Genomic DNA, 19,239 nt, shown 5'->3' with positions numbered 1-19,239 from the left:
TATTTTCATTTTTATACTTTTTAGTAAAAAAAAAAAAAAAAGGATGGAAAAAAAATCACCATTTGCTCGGGAATACTTTAAAAAATGGCAGTAGCAAACATTCTTTTTTTTTCTACCTCTTCCTGTTCACAATTGAAAAGGAAGAGGTTTATTGCTTTATAATTTAATGTTAAGATCAAAACTAAATTTGGATGCCCAAGGCTAATAAACTGTATTATAAATCTGACTTGAACCATATTAAGTTTGATTATAGAATCAGTGAGACCTGTGTATATCTGCTGCCTAGGATTCAAGCAAACAACTGGGTCAACGTGCTACTTTCTCTACTGAAAGACAAAATAAATCAATATAGTTTGCAGCCATTTGCATGACTTGTTAAAAGGCAATTACTTTTTAACTTTCTGCATTCCTTGTTCTAGTTATCTCCTGTCATATGCTAAACCATGACCAAAAAGTGACTGACATTTATATTAACGTGCTTTAATTGCACATCAAAATACAGTTATTGCTTTTACTTTGCTTATCTCTAGTTCAATATCCTGAAGATAATTAAACTGCCATAATAAACTTTCTCCCTCAGGGAGGATGGGAAGGGCCCAGGCAAGGGGGAGGGGAAAAAACTTTCATGAACGAGTATAAGCACTAAAGTGTGTGTTATTTTATTAGAAGGGTGTGTTGTGTGGTATTCCTTCCCAGGTCATATATCCATACAATACCACAATGTGTTGGATATTTAACTGGTAGGAATCTCCGAGTTGGAAAACTTAACAAAAAAATTGCAGGTATTGTTTTGACTGGGTTTCAAATGATAGTAACACTATACACCTTAAGCTAATTGTAGCATTCTTGTAGTAGTTTGCTTTCTTTAAAGGAAAAACATGGATTTAAAAGGTGGCAATGTAAATAAAATCAAGTGTTAAGAAATAATAGTGGGTCCAGTCACCCTATAATCATATCCTGCAGGATTAACATTATCTTAAGTGTACAGCTAAAGTGGGGAGAATATTTAGCCCTTGATGAATATTATCTGAAACTGGTATCAAGTTCAGAAATATTTATGAAACAAAATTCTGATAATCTCCAGTCTATATCCATTTTAACACACTGTAACTGTGGCTGGTACAACCAAATGTAATATAAATGGTTTGGGTGAAACCAAGAATTAGTAAGATTCCAAGAAGATTCAGGCATTTATTATATAAGAATATTCAGTGAGCTATACTGTACACAAATAGCGTTAAATGGGCAATTGCCAGTCAATATCCAACTGTTACATATATGTTGTAATTCTCTTGTAATACTGTATCTGTCTAGCATAAGTCTGTTGGAATAAATCCTGAAGTGCTGGCTGGGCAAGACGGACCATGGATTTGAGCTAGTATGCTATTTCTGGTATCCTATGTTCCCACATTGAGCAATACATATACAATACCAGATGTATGACATAATATTAGACCGTTTTACATTAAGGGCTTCAGATTTTCATGACAAATAACATGCTTCCCTATAAAAGAGATAGTATATTAAATGCCAGTTTTTCCTGTTGTACTCCTTCACTGAGGCTGTTCTGTAATGCTTAAATATTCTGACCAATATTAATAATGCATGTTTATTAGAATAATCACACGTGCACACACACACACACACACACACACACACACCCAGTGTAGCTATTCATTGAATTCAGGGCCAAAAGTCTTAAAGGAACATGGTATCTGAGAATATTTCATGAAGGAGTATACGCACTAAAGTGTGTGTTATTTTATTAGAAGGGTGTGTTGTGTGGTATTCATTCAGAAGAAAATGCTCATAAGAATATGTATAAATGTCTAGATAATAAGAAAAGTTCATACTGGTTGCACATCTAAGAAGGTCATATTTTGTATGTCATTTTTTTTCCAAAGCTAGATGTTAAGCTCACTGAATTGACTCTATATTTGTGCTCTTTAAATAGCACAATATGAATAATGTAACAGCTTTAAAAAAGAAAGATTGTTTTTGACAGGTCACACTCACATTTGGAAATGAGCATGGATTGACATATTTAAGATTATATTGTGCCCTTGATCCATGCACACATTTCCCATTGAAGGCAATGAGATTTGTGTATGCCAGATAAAAGGAATGATACAGTTCTTATGCCATTTGGAAGATAGCATAATACCAGTGAATCAAATGTCTAAAGACTACTCTGCCCATTTCTTCTGACACACAATTTAGCCTAAGTTTCTGAGATCAGCTGCTCAAAGAGCAGAATTTGATCCTAAATACATTTATAGCAGAAATAAATTAAATAGAGGAACTATAATAAAATAATACTACATCATACCCATTGACAGGATCAACAACAATTCCTCTAGGATGAGACATATCTCCCTCTAACAAAGTTTTCCGACTTTGAGAGGCTTTCTCCAATCTGGCTACAGTGATTGTTTTTCTGTGTCCATCATTTGTCCAGTACAGATTATTTCCAATCCAGTCCACTGCTATGCCTTCTACATTATCAAGATCTGTTAAAAACAAACAAAACAGAAACAAACAAACAAATAGATTTCATTACTAGCATGTGCCCGTGTTCTATTTTTTTAATATACATCTTTTGGTCTACGATGGATACATGTAAGAAGAACAAATAAAATCTTTGCCTATTTTTTCTTGGGCAGTACACTGAATTTTTGTTTAAAATCCTAAATAAAAAAGTGAAGAATAGCTGTATCATCCAAGGAGGAGGAAAGATATGAGAACCACACGTTTCTTGAAAAGCAGACCTCTCTCTCATATGGCTTCTGAAAATAATTATTCCTGGGAATATACTGGATTTACACAAAACATTTAACTTTGTATTGGGAAGTAAGCATGTGCACATGCTTACTTCTTATTAACCCTGCCTTCTAATAGCAAGTAAAATTGCTACCTGCAAATGCAAGTAGCATATTTACTCGGCATTAGTAACGGTGCCATAGCACTAGTGTAGATGGCCTGATGGGGGGCAAAATCTGCTGCCTGCTTCCAGGGCACGCTCTGCCACAGAAGCCTGAGTGGGAACTATGTTCTCTTGCCCGTCATCAGGGAGATCCAAGCCTCCTATTCTGAAATAGTGATTGGGGAGCAGGGGCTGGGAAATCCTTGTCTCCCAGCCTGAGCTCTGCAGTTGGGGGCTCAGGCTGGGAGGCACTTCTCCCCCAGCAGCAGCTCCAAGCCCACTTATTTCCCACACTGAACTCCGTGCTGATGGGGGCTCATGCTGGGAGACCCTTATTTCCCAGCCTGGCCCCCTAACCATGGAGCTAGGGCTGGGACTGAACAATGGCCCACGGTTGCAGAGTTGCTGCTGCAAATAAGGGTCCCCGCTGTACATGCTTACACAGAAAAGCAAACATTTAAATATTTTGTTAAATTTGTAGTAACGGTAGTAAGAAGAGTTCATATTATAACTCTCTAAATAATGACAGAAAAGCATTACGTGTATTTACCCGAAGTGCATATTTACTGAAAAATTTATTAAAATTAATAATGGGGGTTATATAATTATGTAACCGTAATATATAAGAAATTCACATCTGTAAGTTAATTTATGTATTAAGGCCCATAGGTATACTTTGAATGAAACCAAAGGAGTGGGTGGCAAAGATGGCTTAAAACCATCTTTACATTCTCCTGATCCTGGGCCATTTGTCTGTGGGGAGTGGGTCATGATATGAATTGAAGCAGTCTCAATTTAAATTGGTTCCCTCTGATCCCTGCCGTGTCCTCTCCTGCAGGGACTAGCAGGGGTTGAATAGGAGAAGCTATAGTGGCTCAGTACAATTTTACACAGGAGAATGCCTAATAGGACAGCTTTAAGCCAGATTTAAAGATGGCTTCATTGGTAAAATAATGTAAACCAACTGACACGAGTTCAAGATTACACCTTTGTCATCCTGAAACAAAATGTTCAAAGGCAGACAAAGGTTTTTCAACTCTTTATATTTAAGGTAGATAAATTGAATTCCCTGCAAGACAGGATTTTCCAGACAAGGTCTTAACTGAAGTTTTCTATGAATCTTAGAGAGTATGAGATACATTTTGCAAAATATGATGTCTATAAAATTCCCCATGCCACCCTGTTTATAGATTCATAGATTCATAGATTAAGGGTCGGAAGGGACCTAGTAGATCTTCTAGCCCGACCCCCCGCCAGGGCGGGAGAACAACAAAAAACCCCAAAAAGAGAAACGGGACTCAAACGAGTCCAGCCAGGTAGGCATCCAGCCTCTTCTTAAAGACCCCCAGGGTAGGGGCCAGCACCACTTCCCTTGGAAGTTGGTTCCAGCTCCTAGCCGCCCTAACCGTGAAGTAGTTTTTGCGGATGTCCAATCTATACCTCCTCTCCATCAGCTTGTGCCCATTACTCCTTGTTATGCCAGCGGGCGCTAGGGGAAACAGCGTCTCCCCCAAACCCTTCTGGTCCCCCCTAGTGAGTCTATAGACAGTCACCAGGTCCCCCCTTAGCCTTCTCTTGTGGAGGCTGAATAGGTTCAGGTCCCGCAGTCTCTCACTGTAGGGTCTGCCCTGTTGTCCCCGGATCATGCGGGTGGCCCTCCTCTGGACCCTCTCCATGTTGTCCACATCCCTCTTGAAATGGGGCGCACAGAACTGGACACAATACTCCAGCTGTGGCCTGACCAGCGTCGCGTAGAGGGGGAGGATCACCTCCTTGGCTCTACTCGAGATGCACCTGTGGATGCACGACAAGGTCCGGTTAGCCCTGCCAACCATGACCTCGCATTGTCGGCCCATGTTCATCTTGGAGTCAATAATGACTCCAAGATCTCTTTCTGCCTCCGTGCTCTCAAGTAGGGAGTTCCCCATTGTGTAAGTGTGCTGCTGGTTCCTACTGCCCAAGTGCAGCACCCTGCACTTGTCCGTATTAAAACGCATCCTGTTCCTGTTAGCCCACCCCTGTAACCTATCCAGATCCCTCTGCAATCTCTCCCTCCCTGCTAGCGTGCTCACCTCCCCCCAGATTTTGGTGTCATCAGCGAATTTAAACAGGTTACTTTCCACCCCATCATCCAGATCACTGATGAAGAAATTGAACAGCGCAGGCCCCAGGACCGAGCCCTGGGGGACTCCGCTACCCACCTCCCCCCAGGTTGAATATTTTCATAGTCAGTAGGGTCGGAAGGGACCCGAGCAGATCATCAAATCCGACCCCCTGCCCTGGGCAGGAAAGAGTACTGTTGCACAACACTGTACATGTATTTGGATTACCATTCCCTCTGCAGCTTCCAAACGAAGAAATTCAGTGATATTGTCAGTATAGAAAGTGTAACCTATTGGAGGATGAAAGCTACTTCATAAATCTAAAATATTGCAATATTTTTAAACTGGGCATAGTCTCCTTAAAAATGGACATGGTGACACTATCTCTTCCAAAAAAGGAAAATGGAGGATAATGGATAAAACTGATAAATGTTTTATTCTAGGTAATGAATAACAAAGATATTTTCAGTTATTAGGATTCTGTAGTTTTAGTGAATTTATAAAGTAGTCAGCATTCAGGAAGGTATCACTCAAAATACTTTCAGTTTATATATGTTATAAACTGTTTGCATGGATGTGGAGGTTGTAAGTGAGAATAATTTGGAAACCATGGATATTGTACACAGTGGGCTCATCTACACGTGTTTACTCCATCCTAGATTTACTGTGCAGTAAACTACTGCACAGAAGGGGATTTTGGATATGTGTCTACACATTCAGAGATTAGGAAGAAGATTTGATCCCAGTTCCCTGCTGCCCTGCAATGGACCCTGTCACCACTTGGGGGAGCTCCAGACTCCTCCAGGGTGCTAGCACAGGGGCTGGCACCAAGCCCCGGGCCAGGACATAGCTGCCTCCTTGCCCCAGGCAGCAGGGAAATGTCCCCCTGCCCCAGCAGCAGGGAGCTCCTGGGCCTGGCTCTCCGATCAGGGGCACAGGGCTTGGAAAGAGCTATAGGGAAGGGGGAGGTCCCAGCCCCCTGCCCTGATCTGCCAGTGGGGTAGCTAGCAGCTACCTCACTGCTAGCTGCCTCACTGAGGGATTGGGTCAGGGGGCTGGGACCCACCCCACCCATGCAGCTCTTTCCAAGCCCCACACCTCAATCACCCCATTGGGGCATGGGGCTGGGATCTGCCCCTGACTGGGACAGTTCCCAGCTAGTTCCAGGCTTCATGGGGAAGTCTGTTTGTGCAGCCCACAGCTGGCTGGGAACTGCTTGAAACAGGACAGTCTCCAGCCACCTCCAGGCTACATGTGCTTTCCCATGCAGCCTGGGGCTGCCTGGGAACTGTCGCAGTCAGCTCCAGGCTGGTCAGGGAACTATCCCCATGCAAGGAGCTCCCAGCCCCTGCTCCATGATTACAACTGCAATTGCAGTGGGGGCTGGAGAGCTTGTTCCCAGGCCCCACTCTCTAACAGCAAAGCGTGAGCTGGAAACAAGCTCCCATCCCCAGCTCTGTGAAGCTCCCTCCCCTTTTAATCTATGGGGGTGTGTGTGTGTGTGTGTGTGTGTGTGTGTGTGTGTGTGTGTGTGTGTGTGTGTGTGTGTGTGCGCGCGTGCGCTCCCAGATAACTATTAAACAAAGAACCCAAATTAATTTCCTTATTTGTTTGATGGCTTCCCAGATGACCAAATTATATAGGGCTTTGCAGATAAATAGTCAAACAGATTTAATTTGCATTAAAAGTATATACAGGTGAATTTTGCAAGCTTAACATGCATTCGTTTGCAATGTTAAACTATATGTAGTTTCATAGATCAACAGCTATTCCCAAACTTTAAATATTTAAAGCATTAACATAAGCTATATATTTAGGTAATTTTATCATGTAATAAAAATAATTTACCAAAGAACATATCTTACTAGCAGAAAGGTAAAATAAACATATTAATAGTCCTCCTAATGATTGTTTTTATATCAACGGAGAAAGAATAATTAACTGTTACTGATAACTGTTGTTAATGAAATAGTTTGCTTATTTTGTATGGATGGTAAAAGGGATTTTAAAGAAATATGATATAATATGGTACATAAAAGATAAAAGCTAAACCATTCCTTTGGAAACTGCTGCAGGTGGTCCAGCAGAGTCAAGTGCATGGGATACTCTGTGCCAGATAGAAAAAATAACCACAGGGAAGAGTAACTATTCAAAGATTTAAAATTTGTGGAGACTGGAAAACAGTTAAGTCTTTTACATTAAAACAAAACCACACTTAAATCCTTAAAAATACCCCATGAATTTTAAACACTAATAAGGCATTTATGATGCCCTTTCCTTGTTTCTTCCACTGTATCACATTCAAAAACATGTAAGAAAACTGGTTCTAAATATGCCTGAAAGCTAACTCAACTTCTAAAACGAAAGAAATATTATTTAGTTGGTGCGTCACTCATCTTCAATTTATAATTGCGAAAAGGGCAAAACAGCTGGTGTTCATTGTAATTTTACTAGCTGTCCAGTATGCAATGGGATGTAGAAGTGTTCCAAATAAATCTTTGGTTGGTCCAGCTTCTCACATGAACAAATATACATTAAATCATACTTAAATTCATATTTTATGTTTGTTGAAGGCTTATTGGATCAGAAACTTGTTGTTATACAACATAGCATAATGGGTCCCATTCTTGATTAAGGCTTCATGACACTCCCACAATGCTCCTGCAATTAATATCCATTAAAATGTTTTGTTTATTTTAAAGATTAACTATTCACTCTGTTTAGAACCTGAAAACACGGAGGACTCCTTAGCTCCTGACTAGTAAGAAATGACATAATCCTTGCTTTCCTCTTACTAAGATTGATTTTTATTTTCTTCCTCCAAAAGTTATATGTAAAGCTGTCATTACCATAGCATTTCACTAGCTGGTAACCTTTTATGAATTTATCTTCATAACGTTGCTGTGAAGTATAGAAGTGATGTTACCCTCATTTTACAGATAGAGAATTGAGATACAAAGCAGGGAAGTAATTTACTTATAGTATCATAGAAAGTATATGCCATGGGAAGGAATGCAAGCCAGATCTTCCAAATCCCAAGCTAATGACTAACCATTCATTTACTCTCAATTCTATCACTTCCTATCCCTTTCTTTCTTGTATCTTCCTTGGTCCACTGTTCACTACTTTATAATCTGCCTTTCCTACATGTCCTTCTGCCTTGCTCATTTCCTTCAATACTAAAAATAACTTTAAATACAAAGAACATCCTCAGCCACTCATCTCCAAGTAGACATGTTAAAAGTATGAAATTTAGTTACAAAGGAAAATATTTTTTAAAAAGATATCGGATCAACTGAATAGCAGGGAGAGAAGTTAGACAAGTGTCCAGGGATCAAGTGCCTTTCTTCAGGTCTAACAAAGAAGCAGATGCAGGCTGAACTAAATATCAGAGAAAAGACTCCAAGCACATACAGTCTGTTTGGATGGATGGGGAACGACTGTGAACTAGGAGGCAGATTATTGACAGCATTTGATGTGTTATGATGTGTTATGATGAGCCATAAACCTACTGTCTATATTATGAAGTTCAGCAATGGATTTCTGTTCCCAAGTTTATCTTCTGAAGCATTTGTAAATTCCCTTTCATCATGACAATTGTGAGATCAGAGAGGGAGTGGCGATACTCTGACAAACCTGCTCCTACTGGTGCTTGCATGTCTCTTTCCCTTTTATTTTTTCTGTGAGAGTTCATTCTGCTGCATAGTTCTTGCCTAGTTTCACCCACATAATTTCCATTAGTCTATCAGGTACAGTGAAAAAAATATGCACAAAGAATGTAGTATGTGTAGGATCCATGGATTCTGTATTCACATAATACAGTTTTGCTGTTGTGATCACTGTTGTGGCACTGGAGATATGTTAATAGGTTTTACATTAATTGTTGAAGTAGGGTTTTGTCCCATTTAAAGTCTGTTCATTGGAGAGGAGTATGCTTCTGATGACAAGTTGAACCAAGTCTGGGTGTAGTTTGAAGGTCACAACAATTTCCATTAGGGTCTGATCTTTTTTGATTCTAGATGGCAATTGATTATAGGTTTCAGTTTGGGATGGTCTCTATTGACAAGGCAAGTGTGATCCATGGGAGCTTTCTTTTTTGTATTGTAGTACATTATTGTAGAGTATTTATGTGACTTCTCAAAGATGCAATCCATTTCTCTGCAGCAGTGTCCTTGCTGGGTAAAGCCGTTTTTCAGGTTGATGAGGTGGGTATTGCAAATGTTCTTCTCAGAGTAAATGTGGTGGTATCTGAGGGCCTGACTTCAGATTATGGCTTTCTTGGTGTACCTGAGGTAGTTGCTGGTTTTATGAACGTATGTGTGGTGGTCTGTGACTTTTCTATATACAGTGGTTTGTAGGGTGCCATCCCAGACATGGATTGTGATATCCAGAAGGCTGATGTTGGTGTAGGAGTATTCATAAAAAAAATTATTGAAGGTTGGTAGCTGTTGAATTTGTGTCAGAAGACAATAAGCTTATACAGGTGTTCAGTCCTGTAATGGCACAATTTTCTAGAATGTTTTTTCCAGGTGGTTCATGAAGAGGTTAGCATATTGAGGTGCCATCTTTGTGCCAATAACTATGCTTGTATTTTGGAGGAAGAGATGGTTGTTGACGGTAAAGTTGTTATGGGTGGATAAAGGATGAAGTGAATAATTCATACAATGTCGTGTTTGTTGTAAATCCAAATGTGGTCCATGTTCTTTTAGGTATGTTATAAAGGAAAACTCTCTCTGATCATTTTTTGCCTTTCCTGAGCTGGTCAAAGAATACCCAATGCATAAAATTCCATGGCTGGTGGGAAACTCCTCACTCACAAGGGCACACATTCTCAGCCCTCTTCTGTTGATTGACTCCCATTTCTCAGTGTAAAGGTATATCAGGATGAAGAAGATGTTTTGGCAGAGCTCTTGTCTTCTGTCTCAACTGTGCACTGACTATTGACCTGCTCCCTAAACTTCCAGATTGTGCTGGGTTCACAAAAAGTTGTGCTGGTTAGCCCTGAGAATATAGGAGATTGAGTGGGCTCCCTGATAGATGTTATATTCTCTCTACCACCAAAGCTCAGTAGAGAAGACCATCTAGCCCCAAAGTTCTAAATACGGTTGTTACCATTTGCAAAGTCAGGCAGCAACTGATCATAACCAAATATAAAATAGTACTAAGTTAGCATTTCTAGTGTCAGAAGATATCAACCAGATTTCTAAAATGGAGAGAAAAATGTTAGAGCTAGCACTTCTCCCATCATTCTTATGTCTGCTACATTGTATGAACTCTAGTTTTAGCCAAATTAATTATTTCTCCCTAATGCTAACTCAATTATCTAGGAAAAAAATGTGTTTAGAAAGACTATCTTGGAGGTGAGAGATAATATACAGTAGACAGAAATTTCCATATAAATGTGCACTTGAAAGGAGAATTTTATCAGGGAATGTATGCAAGAACACATTCATATACTGCCATCGGTGTGACGTAAAAACCAATCATGTGTGACACAAACCATTTGTATAGAAATCCTGCCTAAAACCAGATAAGTACATGAAAAACAGCCAAACTAAACTTAACAGTACACAGTTTGAATTGTGCTGCTATTAATACCATATAGAAGAAATTCCACATTTTTCAACTAACAAGTTTCTAGCATCCTCTGAACGATCTGGTTCAAGGTACTGTCATTAAGATGAGATTAGTATGTATACTGAAGTACCACCTAAGGGCGGTCACACATTCAATTTAACACTTAATAAGTGCAGCTAAAACAGAATAATAGAAAATAAGGGTTGGAAGGGACCTTCAGGAAGTCACCTAGTCCAACCCCCTATTCTAAGAAGGACTATCCCCAACTAGATCATCCCAGCCAAAGCTTTGTCTAGCTGGGTCTTAAAATCCTAAAAGGATGGAGATTTTCCATGACCTCTCTGGGTAACCTGTTCCAGTGCTTTACTATTCTCTCCTCATGAGAAAGTTTTTCCTAATATCTAACCTAAATTTCCCATGCTGCAACTTGGGACCACTGCTCCTTGTTCTGTCATATGCCACCACTAAGAAGAATCAAGTTCCATCCTGCTTGTGACCAGGGAGCCAGTGAACAGGGACTGCCAACAAAGAAGCAGTTTGCAGGCAGTTGCTGAAGGCAAGAAGAGGGAGGAAGAATGAGGAGAGAAGCCAGGCCAGGCACCAGATCCTGCCCAGGAAAGGTAAGTGATCCAGTTGCCTATACCTTTGGTTTAGCTACGCTGGGAGTGAGTGCTGACTGCTGAGTGAGTGTTGATTATTGATTGCTGTGGGATTGCTGTCTGATGTGTGATTGCTGCCTGGGCCTGAGTCATCCCAGGCCCAGAAGGGTATAAAAGGAGACTCCCCAGGTGACCAGAGAGCCTGTGGCTAGGGAGCCAGTGAACAGAGACTGCCAACAGGGGAGCAGTTCGCAGGCCAGTTCATAGGTAGGAGTACACACCGTGTAGGAGTACACAAGAGCTTCTGACATAGACTTCAGGTAAATGAATGAACAGGGGGGCTATTATGGGGGTGGCAACATGGAGCACAGCCAGGAACCCTTCCCTGCTGCTTGCCAGCAACAATTTCAACCTGGTTTGACTAACTGAAACCTGGTGGGACCCTACTCATGATTGGGCATTAGGCATTGAGAGTTACAGGTTGTACAGATGGGATAGAGTGGGGAAAAAGTGTGGGGAGTGTTGCTCTCCACATTAAGGAACAATATACATCCTCTATAATCAAAATGGGATCAGAGAAGGGCCAAACCGAGGTACTATGGGTCAGGATACAAGGTAGGGGGAAAGGGACTTGGTAGTGGGGGTCTACTATAGACTGCCACACCAGGAAGATGAGCTATTCCTGGAATTTTCCAGATGGCTCTCAGAGGCTATATGGTCAAGAGAGATGGTTGTCATGGGTGACCTAAGTCACCCTGACATCTGCTGGGAGGAGCAGTCAGCAAAATCTAAGCGCTCAGGTAGGTTCTTAACCTGCATACAGGACCTCCACCTAATGCAGGAGGTTTACAATCCCACCAAGTGAAATGCCTTGCTGGACTTGGTGTTAGCTACAGGGGCTGATCTCGTGTAGAATCTGCAGGTACAAGGTAACCTAGAGGATAGTGACCATCGATTGACTGAATTCACTATCCAGCGAAGGGTGGGTAAACTAACCAGCAGGACTGAAGTGCTAGACTTCAGAAATGTTAACTTCAGTGTGCTCAGGGGATTAGTTAGTGAGGTGTTAAAGCTCAAGAGCATTGGCAAAATGGGGGTCCAAGAAGGGTGGTCATTCCTCAAGGGAGCAATCCTACAGAAACTGAAGGAGACCATCCCATTGCACATAAAAGGGGACAAAGAAGCCCTCCTGTCTGAACAGGGAAGTCCAGGAAAGCCTAAGGGCAAAGAAAGAAGTATACAGCCTGTGGAAATGGGGGGTAGCTACCAAGGAGGAGTATACCTCCCTGGTTTGCACTTGCAGGGAATCAGTTAGGAAGACCAAAGCAGGATTAGAACTTAGGCTGATGACAAAAATTAAGGACAACAAAAGTCCTTCTTTGGGTATATAGGGAGCAAAAAGAAGGTGCAGGGTAGCATAGCACCCCTACAGGACAAACTAGGGCAATTGGTGACAGAGCAGGGGGACAAAGCTGAGCTCTTCAATGAGCCCTTTGCCTCTGTATTCCTAGACACAGACCAAGACAAAGCTCTTGATTAGATCACAGACAGACACAGGAGGGACACCAGCCCACCAACTGTTAGTGCAGAGTTAGGGAAGGGGCACTTGGAGGGGCTGGATCTGTTCAAATCAGCGGGCCTGGATGAACTTCATCCAAGGGTGCTGAAGGAATTGGCTAGTGTCATTGCAGAACCACTGGCATGGCTGTTCAAGCACTCATGGACTGGAAAAGTGCCAATGTGGTCCCTATTTTCTAGAATGGGAGCAGGGAGGAACCAGGAAATTATAAACCAGTTAGTCTCACCTCTGGGAAAACTCTGGAAAAAATCATTAAGGATCACATTTGTGGGAGTCCAGCAGGGGAAATAATGCTGAAAGGAAATCAGTATGGATTCATTGCAGGTAGATCCTGCCCGACTAAACTTGTTTCTTCTTATTACCAGGTCACAAAATGCTTAGATGCAGGAGTCGATGTAGATGTCATCTACCTTGATTTTAAGAAGGCCTTTGATACAGTATCTCTTTCTGTTCTTGTAAATTAACATGCAAGAAAGTAAGGTAGCAAGGAATAGGAGATTCTTTATTTACTAGGGCAACCCCTGGAGTAAATAGGAGCAATGGCCACAAATTGATGGAGAGCAGATCTAGGCTGAACATTAGAAAGAACTTCTTCACAATAATGGTTGCCAGAATCTGGAATTGGCTTCCAAAAGAGGTGGTGCTCTCCCCTACCTTGGGGGTCTTCAAAAGGAGACTGGACAAGACCTACTGAGGTCCCTTCTGACCCTAACATTTATGCATCTCTTTGGAACCACCCTTCAGGAAGTCCAAGGCTGCTATTAACTCTCCTGTTGGTCTTCTCTTCTCCATACTAAATAAGCCCAGTTCCCTTAGCCTCTTAGTCCTGTGTCCCAAACCCCTAACCAGCCCCACAGGATGTGGACAAATTAGAGAGGGTCCAGTCTGTAGTGGAGGACCCAAAACTGAAAACAGTACTCCTGATGAAGCCTCACCAATTACAGATACAGGGAAGAATCACTTCCCTTGATTTGCTGGAAATGCCCTTACTAATGCAGCCCAATATTCCACTAGCCTTCTTTGCAACAAGGGCACACTGCTGACTCATATTCAGCTTATTGTCCACTGTAACCTCCGGGTCCCTTTTTCACAGCTGCTGCTTAGTCAGATGGTTACCAACCTGTATCAGTGCATGGGATTGTTGCATCCTAAGTGCAGGGCTTTGTACTTCTCATACTTGAATCTCATGAGATTTCTGTTGCTCCGATCCTCCAATTTGTTGAGGATGTATGTCTCTGAATCCTAATCCTACCCTCTAGTATACTTCCTTCAGCTTGATGTCATCAGCAAACTTGCTAAGGGCGCACTCCATCCCATCTTCCAGTTCATTGATGAAAACATGAGCAAACACACATTCAAGCAGTTTACCAGGTGTTAAATGCCATCTTGAAGTTGGAAAATTGCTCTCTTTTAGGAAAGGATTATTGCAAGATTTATCAGATAATACATCTTTAGACATGCACTTACTTTAATACATGGCAGCATTCCAATGATTTGTAAATGTTGCAAGCAAACATGTGACTATACATTAAGACCCAGTTATAGGACAAGCTCTAATTTTGCTAGTCACTGCAGAAGCACAGACCAAAATATACTCTCTGACCACACAGAACATGTTATTGAAACAAGTGACAGAATCTTCCAAATCACAGGACTTGGTTTTCATGGGGGACTTTAATTATTGGACATCTGCTGGGAGGCAAACAGCAGTGTACAAGCAGTCCAGCAAATTCCTGGAGTGTGTTGGGGCTAATTTTTGATTCAGCTAGTAGAAAGGCCAACAAGGGGGAAAGCTATTTTCCAATTAGTGCTCATGAACAGGGTGGAATTGGTTGAGAATGTGAAGGAGGAAGGTAACTTGGGTGACAGTGAACACAAAATGATACATTTCAAGATCCCAAGGAGAGGAAGGAAGGAGAGCACCAGAATAAGGATATTCTGGACTTCAGAAAAGCAAACTTCAACAAACTCAGGGGCCTGGTGGACAGGATCCCTGGGGAAGCATCTTTGAGGGGAAAAAGAGTCCAGGAGAGCTGGTGGTACTTTAAGGAGGCTGTCTTAAAGGCACAGTGGCAAACCATCCTGATGCAATGGAAATATGGGAAGTGCAACAAGAGACCAGCTTAGCTAGATAATGATCTCTCCAAGGAGTTGAGATTCAAAAAAATAATCCTATAAAAAGTGGAAACTTTGTCACAGTAGTAAGGAAGAGTTTAAGAGTATTTCATGGCCATGCAGGGAGAAAATTAGGAAGGCCAAGGCACAACTTGAGATGCAGCAGGGAAGGGACATAAACAGCAATAAAAAGAGATTCTACAGGTGTAGTAAAAGTAAGAGGAAGACCATATATTCTATGTGGAAGGCAGTCTGGTCATAGACGTTTTAACGAAGACTGAAGTATTTAATGCCCTTTTTATTTTAGTTTCACAAATAACGGCAGCTATCAGTTAAAGAGTAGTTGGCAGCAGAGACAGGAAAGGAGACAAACAGCCTTGTAATGGCAAAACAGGTGAGGGATTACTCAGAGAAGCTAGATGCTGTCACGTTGGCACGGCTGGATGGGTTGCATTTGAGAGTACTAGGGGAATGTGGCTGAGATAAATTTGGAGCCATTGGTTATCCTTTTTGAGAACTCATGGAGGTTGGGAGAGGTCCAATATGACTGTAAAACAGCAAATATAGTGTCCAGATTTAAGAAGGGGAAGAAGGAGGGTCAGGGGAATTACAGGCAAGTCAGCTTGACCTTTGTACCTGGAAAAATCATAAAGCAGGTACTCAAGAAATCCATTGTGAAATACCTAGAGGAAAACAAAATGATCAGGAACAGTCAGAATGGATTACCCAAGAGCAAGCCATGCCTAACCAATCTGACTTCCTTCTATGCTGAACTGACAGGCTCTGTGGATGCGGGGAGAGCAGCAGATGTGATATACCTTGACTTTAGCAAGGCTTTTTACACTTCCCCCCACAACATTCTCATTAACAAGCTAGGTTATTACTGACTAGATGAAAGTGCTGTACAGTGGATACATAACTGGTTGGATAATTGTACTCTGCAATCAGTCTTGAATGGCTCAATACCTAGTTGGGAGGAGATATCAAATGGGATTCCCCAGGGGTCTGTCCTGGGTCTGATATTGTTCAACATCCTCATTAATGATGTGGATGATGGGATTGGGTGGAATTGAAGACATTTAGAAGAGTAGGGTTAGGATCCAGAATTACCTGCAAAGGCAGGAGAAATGGTTTGCAATCAGTGAGATGGGATTCAACAAACAGAAGTGCAAAGTCCTGCACTTGGGATAGAATAACCACATGCACTAGGGCTAACTAGTTAGGTAGCAATACTACAGAAAAGGACCTGGGGCTTATGGTGGACCATTAACTGAATATGAGCCAACAGGGTGCTCTTGTTGGAAAAAAAAGCCAACAGTATCCTAAGCGTGACTTGCAAATCAAGAAAAGTGATTCTTCCACTCTCATCAGCACTAGTGAAGCCTCATCCGGAGTTCTGCGTTCACTTTTGGGTCCCACAATTCAAGAGGGACATGGGCAGTTTCATTGGCAATGTATAGAGGGTGCACACAGGTGCACATGCACCCTCTGAGAGTGGCCGTGCACCCCCTGGAAATGCCCACCGCATATATCTGAAGGGTGATAGAGGATGAAGATGAGCTTTTCTCTGTGGTTGTAGAGAACAGAACTAGGAGCAGGGGAAATTTAAGTTGGTGATTAGGAGGAACTTTATGACTTTAAGGATGGTCAGGCATTGGAACAGGCTATTTAAAGAAGTTGCAGATTCTCCATCACTGGAAACTTTCAAAAGCAGGTTAGACAAACACTTGGCTGGGATAGTTTAGTAGGGATGATCCTGCCATGGGCAAGGGGCTGGACTAGATTACCTCATGAGGTCCTTTCCAGCCTAACTTCTTTATGATCCTATTTAATGTACAGGTTTAGATGCAGATCTGATAACAAAATAAAAAATAATAATTGCTGTAAGAAGAGTGTTTTTTCTTTGCATACACAGTCAGTATGTTTCATAATATTCTGTCTTTTACCGCTGCAACTTTTTTCTCTCTAATCAATAAATTTTATCAAGCTTGGAGGGAGGAGGAGGTATACCTGTTAACAGAGTGCCGTGTATTAAGTTTCATCACTTCAGTTAGTCTGAAGGTTATTTCATCATGTGCAGTATACCAACTTTTTTCCCTTTCAGAGCATACTCTTCATACAGCCCATTTTCTCATACCAGAAACACTTATTATCTATTTCTGCTATAAATCAGTCTCTCCCAGTCTCCACAACACAGCCCAGTGGGTCTCTCCTTTATCCTGAGCAGGATAGAAAATCTTCCTGCTTATAGAAATCCACTACATGATAAATTTAATTAACTTAAACAATATGCTAAGATAAAGTGCTACAATTTAACCCAATAAATGGATATTAATTTGATTAAGCTGCTAAATACTTGAAATGCAATAAAGGAATCTGTAAAAGGAGCCATTACAATCTCAGTGCAGCTGTAACATGATAAAACATCTTACAACCTTTCACTGAGCATGATTCTATAACACCTATAGATTTATTATCATGTTAAGAGAACCACCATGGCTTCAAATCCTTTACAATTTTAATATTTTTTTCTATCATTATATTTCCCCCATTTTCTTATTTTTGTATTAATTTCCTTTAAATCATGTTTAAAAAGTAAATTAAATTTAAGATATAATACTAAGACACCTAAAACAGTATGATACGTATATGTGAAACAATAGAATTCCAGCGCAACAAGCCTTCATGACATCCTTAACTTGAAAATTGATATTTCATATTTTTAATAGAAATGAAAGGGAAAGGTAGAGTGACTATTGTGACTAATGAGAATCACAGCTAGAATACAGACTGATGTTTTTACAGCTACTCTGTCCCTTATAAATGCCCTCTGTATCGATGTCCAGGTAGAGCAGCAGTGAGAAGAGGCATGGATTAATAAAAAGAATACACAGATGAAATTACTGTTATTTTAACTCAAAGGAGGATGATTTGTCTTGGTGTCATGGTAGCACATGCAAAATAAACTTTGGGAAAAGGTATATTTGTCCTAAGCAACTGACTTGTTGATATGTGGTTAAAGGATTTAGGTTTAGAGTAAGTCTGGATACAGAAATGTGTAGGTCAGGGACGTTAAAGTCATTCAGCCTTATATGCCAGTTTGCAGGCTGGTCTGGGACCAACTCCCTGGTGCAGCAATCATGGCACTGCGTCCAGCCCGCATGCCACGTGCAACATGTGCCAGGGCTCGCTGTGCACACACCACATGGAGCCAGCACAGGGAGTGTACTAGTGTCCATGGTGTGCAGCTGGATAAGGTGCTGCAGGCAGCACAGGGGTTGGTTGAGGGTGCCGCATGGAGCCTGTGCCCTGGACCCCTGTGCAATGTGCAGCTCCGGGTCCAGATCTCACATTAAAGGCAGTCTGCACCCTATGATCTCCCTATGTGTGCTGTGAGTCCCGGAGCTAACGTGCTGCATACAGCACATGACAAGTATTGGCCATACATGTTAAACATGGCAAGAGGGCATGTATTTCTTGCACTGACACCCAAAGTGGCAGCGGGGACCAAGCTCAATGTTAGCAAAAGCACCTGCCTATCTGTACCTCACATCCCCTGCAAAGTGTATCATGCACAGAATGGAGAAGGTGGTAAGGAAGACTCTGTACAAAAATAAATAGGCTGGGGGATGCCAGATATCCACCTGTTCCTGCAGGCATGGTACATGAGCTAGATTTGCAAGCTGGCACCTGGGCCAGAGACCAAAACAGCCTGTTTAGTAAAGTTTTTTGCAGGTCACCTGAGATGGTGGGGGTGTACACACCAACCAATGAGAGACGGTGGATGATGGAGCAACTCTGGCTCTACAGGGTCCTGAAAGAGTTCTGGAGTGAGTATGGGATACAGAAGGAAAGCCCGGAGACTATGTCCAACCACAGAAAGATACAGAAGGCAGTCAGAAACAGAGAAAGGCTATCAACCATGGACACACTTCCCAATGGGGACTGCCAAGCCATCTGGAACCAGTTCTTCCACAAGGACATCCACAAGGACCACAGGGACTTGAGTTGGTTGATAGTGCACCGAGTACTCGCAGTGAGGGCATGGAGGTACAGGGAGGGATTTGACCCAATTGCCCCAGGGAAACTTTCTAAGAAGAAGTAGAGGCCATTGACCCCCTCCTATGGCACTGCCCATATTCATAGATTCATAGATTTAGGGTTGGAAGGGACCTAGTAGATCTTCTAGCCCGACCCCCCGCCAGGGCGGGAGAACAACAAAACCCCAAAACAAGAAACGGGACTCAAATGAGTCCAGCCAGGTAGGCATCCAGCCTCTTCTTAAAGACCCCCAGGGTAGGGGCCAGCACCACTTCCCTTGGAAGTTGGTTCCAGCTCCTAGCC

General features: G+C 41.9%; 1 protein-coding gene across 1 annotated transcript in view; it reads right to left on the bottom strand.

Moving 5' to 3' along the window:
- LRP1B (LDL receptor related protein 1B) overlaps window positions 1-19,239 on the bottom strand; it is a 2,002,088-nt gene that overhangs the window by 935,703 nt on the left and 1,047,146 nt on the right. Inside the window, exon 12 of the mRNA XM_019522796.1 lies at window positions 2,330-2,510. Within this exon, the coding sequence (XP_019378341.1) occupies window positions 2,330-2,510 (181 nt within the window). The remainder of the gene's footprint in view (window positions 1-2,329; window positions 2,511-19,239) is intronic.

This window comes from Gavialis gangeticus, unplaced genomic scaffold (assembly GCF_001723915.1).
Source record: "Gavialis gangeticus isolate Ggan-Ray unplaced genomic scaffold, GavGan_comp1, whole genome shotgun sequence".
Classification (NCBI taxonomy): domain Eukaryota; kingdom Metazoa; phylum Chordata; order Crocodylia; family Gavialidae; genus Gavialis; species Gavialis gangeticus.
This window is presented reverse-complemented; position numbering and strand designations above follow the sequence as displayed.